Source organism: Orussus abietinus, unplaced genomic scaffold, assembly GCF_000612105.2.
Source record: "Orussus abietinus isolate OABI.00-Male unplaced genomic scaffold, Oabi_2.0 scaffold1229, whole genome shotgun sequence".
Lineage (NCBI taxonomy): Eukaryota > Metazoa > Arthropoda > Insecta > Hymenoptera > Orussidae > Orussus > Orussus abietinus.
The window spans coordinates 1-4,607 of record NW_019395372.1 but is presented as its reverse complement, the minus strand read 5'-3'; the positions used below and the strand labels follow the sequence as shown (position 1 = coordinate 4,607).

General features: G+C 34.7%; 2 protein-coding genes across 2 annotated transcripts; both read right to left on the bottom strand.

Moving 5' to 3' along the window:
- Positions 1–1,168: 1,168 nt before the first annotated feature.
- Positions 1,169–2,614, bottom strand: LOC105697018 (nicotinamidase). The gene is made up of 3 exons (XM_012419953.2): positions 2,409–2,614; positions 2,087–2,331; positions 1,169–2,007 (listed from the first exon to the last, which is right to left on the bottom strand). Exons 1-3 carry the CDS (start codon positions 2,601–2,603, stop codon positions 1,443–1,445), a joined length of 1,005 nt encoding a protein of 334 aa, XP_012275376.1. The 5' UTR covers positions 2,604–2,614; the 3' UTR covers positions 1,169–1,442.
- A 343-nt stretch (positions 2,615–2,957) lies between these two features.
- On the bottom strand, positions 2,958–4,507 carry LOC105697019 (exosome complex component RRP4). Its single transcript, XM_012419954.2, has 4 exons — positions 4,439–4,507; positions 4,192–4,363; positions 3,851–4,091; positions 2,958–3,482 (listed from the first exon to the last, which is right to left on the bottom strand). Exons 2-4 carry the CDS (start codon positions 4,332–4,334, stop codon positions 2,970–2,972), a joined length of 897 nt encoding a protein of 298 aa, XP_012275377.1. The 5' UTR covers positions 4,335–4,363; positions 4,439–4,507; the 3' UTR covers positions 2,958–2,969.
- Positions 4,508–4,607: the final 100 nt, after the last annotated feature.

The following is a 4,607-nucleotide window of genomic DNA, read 5'->3' as shown; positions in this document are numbered from 1 at the left end:
ACTTTTTATTCTTCTTAAAAATAAGAAGCCAATATAAAACTGTATAAATTTCTTTAATATCTGTCAAAGTTATTTGGTCGCGTTTTTCTCGCTCGAGTGCAGTCTGAAAGATTTCATGGGTGTCATTTTTATACACTCGATGGCCAATCTGCTTGACGTAGTTTCTAACCATCTTTTTCCGATTCGCCCCGACTAATACACTGAAAAGGAAATCAATTGCTAGAAAATTGATGGTTTAATTTTTCTCAACCTGACCTCAAATACATTACTGTAAAATGTAGTTAAAAGATTGAAGTATGCACGAATTGAACGAATAACGCTAGAAAACCATAATATAAAAAATAAGTTTATGAAGCAATGAGAAAACCATAGGATTGCTCGTTAATTTAAAAATTTGATTACATGAACACATTGAAAATAATTTTCATGAATTGTTTTTGTTTATAAATATTAATTTTCTTTAGGAAATCCATTCTGCCCCTCGAGCGATTCGAATTCCGCGCTGCTCCCGCCGCTAGTACGATGCGCGGCCGGAGAGAGCAGAGCGGACCAGGAGGAAACCATCGATGGAGTCCAGTGTACACTTTTCGTAAAACTGTAGAAAGTGTAGATAAAACGAACAAACCTCATATATCTAGACATCTAGACCTCGCATTGGACCTCCCACTCTCAGGTTTCGAGTAAGCAGAATGGATTTAACTGTGTGGGTGAGTTGTCGGGACACGTGGTATGTACATTCGTTTACCCCTTCCACTGCTATGCGAGATCTAGATATTTATGGTTTAAGACTTCGGCTGCGCGTCGCCTCGTTGGTCAACTTTAACTACTAATATATAATAACATAATAATAAAATAACTCCATGAAAAATATTTTGAGCCAAAAATGGAAAAGGAACTTCTAGTTTAAAATGTCACCCTCTTTCACCTTTTGAGAGGTTTACTATCTATTATGGGACACCCTGTATATATTTCAGAAGTGTCGTATCAGTGGATACTTTACATCATGATGAAGCAGGGCGTTAGTAGCGCATGCGCGTTCCAATATTCTTTCTACAAAAAAAAAAGAGGTACATTCAAATACAAAATAGGTATTGTTCAATCAATTAAGATGGTAGTTAGCAAAATAAAATAATTATAAAAACGAATAAAAATGGTCATTCATTTTACATTGTGGATACATTTCTTAAAATTAGTTGTTTATTTATTTGATAATGTAAGTCGATTATTCAACTTCTTTATCACGGAAAACATTTCTTTTTAATTGTCGTTGTTGAATGACAACCCTAAATATTATTCGATTAAATAAAATGCACTTAAAATAATAAGAAACAGGAAGAACATTATTTGAGTCCTATTCCACTGAGGTTAGTGATTCTTAATTTATAGTTCTATATCAAGGGGAAGTACTTTGGAGACTTTAGATTTAAGGTTCACAAAAATAACTAACTATTCTTATCTGATGAATTCATGTTCCGTTTAATCTCTAAAGCTAATTTGTACCCAAGTTCTGGCCTACGGTCTCGTCCTTCGACCATTGCTTTTACTTGGCTTGAGTTAACTATTACGCCATTACTAGCAATTACAGTTGCCTTTGTTTTTTCTATGTCCACAAGATCAACACCACGACTACAGTCATCAATTAGAATTGTACGATAACCGCTGGTGAGTGCATCTACAGCAGTGGCACCAACGCATACATCATATGCTAAGCCACATATGTATATATCTGTTGCACCTTGAGTTTGCAACTGCGAGGCTAATGTTGTTTCAGTCAACTTTTTATTGTCCCAAAAAACGGAATATGAATCAACTTCTGGATTGGTTCCTTTGTAAATCTTAACAGCATTGTCTAAGATCTTTAAATCCTTGTGAAGTTCTGCACCCCAGGAATCTTGAACGCAATGACGTGGCCATAAACGCTGTTTTAATAATGGTGGCCCTTTGAATGTCACTGTATCATATACACGTGCTGCTTCCTTTGGAATTCCACTTGTAGAGTCCACTTCCCTAAAAAAATATTGCTTTTAGAAAAACTTATTACTGCTTATCATAAAGTAAAAAATCAAGATCATGAATAATCTCTTACCGCAGATGTAAATTGTCAATAAATGAAACATGATCAATAGGATGCCAATCCAAGGAATAAAACACTGCATCAAATGGAACTGATTCCAATAGTCGGTTAATAGGTTCGATTACTTCAGACCCATCGTGCTGGGCTGCACATTGTTTAATGTTTAATGATCCAGATATAAAATCATTTTGCACATCAACAACAAGAAAGGCACTTTTTGGTCTTGTACAAACTTTTATCCATCGATTCCAGCAAACCTTATTGGAATATTTCTTATTTTTTAAATTTATTGTTTATAATACATTAAAATAAAGAGTGCACATACTTAACATACCTCAAATTCGTCCTTATCAAGAAACCCATCTTCCTTAATATCAAATATTGAGAAGATCTCTCTTAATTGATTGTCTTCAAGACCATAAATTTTGCCTCTATCATTACGAAAAAGAGCACGGCAAATAAGCTCAAATTCTGTGATTGACAAAAATCCGTCCCCGTCTTTATCAAAGGTGGTGAAACAAGCGTCCATGATTTTTCACTGAAAATAGTCGTTTCCAGGTGCTTTGTTTAATCAATACTCATGTCTTTACACGTGATCACCTGTCTTGTAACTTATTGTGTTCGAAGAAACTTTAACTATCTATAAACTCCTGCAGTTTGAAGTAGATTCATTACATCGTGAATGTGTACAATATGTGTCCATGTTTAAAAGTTACATGTATCAATACATCATACTTGACACCCTGTACATTCATAAGTTATTATTCATTGTATAGAACAAATACAGTCTTTCTATCATGGGCATCGCATTTTATTTTTCGTCAAATTAACATTATTGTTTATTAGAAAATATTATGATTTTCACAATTGCTTCCGTACAATTGATCACTTAATACTATTGACATAATCTCTGATGTGCCATTAATGCTACATCAACCATAACTTCGGGATGTAAAAGTTCATTCACTTTATATTTCATTGATTCTTCATATGCATATGTCACTGATGTATCTGTTAGAAGTACGTTTGACTGAACCAAGATCAAAATGCAGTTACGCAATCGTGCACATACTTGTCTATCTTCCAAATCCACACGGGACAAATCTTGAGTAAAGCCACCTTCTGAACGGTCTGTATCTAGTGTGCAAGCACCGATCCATATGTATCCATTATTCCCTAATATAAGGCTTGCTACATTGGATAAATTATGAAAATGAGTCTTTTTCCGTTTAATTAAAGCATGCGGAACTTTAAGCATAATTCCTTGCGACAATTTGCCATATTTTAAAACTCTTGTGTGTAATGACAAGGACCCATCAGCAAAAGTACTCTGTACTTCTGCGCAAATGACATCATTTTCTTGCAAGTAGCGACGCATTGTTTGCTCATCCTCAGCTGATCTTCTTCTCTATAAAACAATAAAAATAAATTCCAATATTCTACATCTTAACATATTCGCGACCGGCAAATTTTTTCCGTTTAAAATACTGAGTACCAGTGAAAATAATAAAATTCTGAAACTGGTTGGCACAAACTTGTATCATGCACCGTTATGGACGTGATTCACGTCAGCGGCAGTCAGGATTAGAATTTAAAATGACGTGAATTCACGTCAGCGGTCGCGAATGTGTTAATAATAATTATTATACAGTCCAGTCACAAGTTGCTATTCAACATTCTGTATGTCTAATAATTTATACTATAGCATGGAATTAAACGGAAAATGTTATGTCACGGTATAACCATTAAGCTATTTAATATTTAAGATTGTCTTACCAATTCTCCACCTGGTAAGTTTACACTAGAAAGTAAAAGTACTGAATCCAACTTAGAATTGGTATCAACTTTCCATCTTTTTTGCTGAACTTCTGTAATTCGTCCAACAACAACATCTCCAATTTCTCCTTTATATCTTGACTTAAGAGGTCTTATTGTAATTAATTTATTCACTTTTTCCAAAATACCAGCTACAGAAGCTCTCAATTTATCGTCTTTATCGACATAAGTTCCATGACCTCTGTTAGAAGTAATTTTAATAAATAAAAAATGTTTACATAAAGAAGAAATAATAATGTAATTAGTATACTTATTAATGAATGTAATTGTCCGAACTTTACCTAAGAAAATCAGATTGACTTGCAATTTCTTGTCCTGGTGTATAAAATGTTTGTTGAGGACCTCCTACTGCTCCAGCATGGATATTTACATCAGTTCGATGAATGGCAAGTCGCATAACAATAGGTGGATCATCTCCTTCCATTTATTACAAGTGTTTTTCTTCGAAAAAATCTGTAAAAATTTCAAATTTTAACAAAGAATTTGAATAAAACTGACACATCTTTATTCGACTATTATTATAATCACCACGTGTTTTGGATCGAACAGGATCATGGACGTAAGAATATGTAGATAGAGTCCAAGTCAGTGGGACGCACAGATTTGTATGTACACTGGACTCCATCGATGGCTTGCACCTGGTCCGCACTGCCCTCTCCGGCCGCGCAGCGTACTAGCGGCGGGAGCAGCGCGGAAT

Coding starts and splice junctions, on each gene's coding strand:
- LOC105697019 (XM_012419954.2), bottom strand. CDS start 4,334: ATGGAAGGAGATGATCCACCTATTGTTATGCGACTTGCCATTCATCGA. Junction 4,092..4,191: donor AGTCAATCTGATTTTCTTAG/GTAAAGTTCGGA, acceptor TACTTCTAACAG/AGGTCATGGAACTTATGTCG. Junction 3,483..3,850: donor ACTTACCAGGTGGAGAATTG/GTAAGACAATCT, acceptor ATTGTTTTATAG/AGAAGAAGATCAGCTGAGGA.
- LOC105697018 (XM_012419953.2), bottom strand. CDS start 2,603: ATGGACGCTTGTTTCACCACCTTTGATAAAGACGGGGACGGATTTTTG. Junction 2,332..2,408: donor TTGATAAGGACGAATTTGAG/GTATGTTAAGTA, acceptor TATTCCAATAAG/GTTTGCTGGAATCGATGGAT. Junction 2,008..2,086: donor ATTGACAATTTACATCTGCG/GTAAGAGATTAT, acceptor ATATTTTTTTAG/GGAAGTGGACTCTACAAGTG.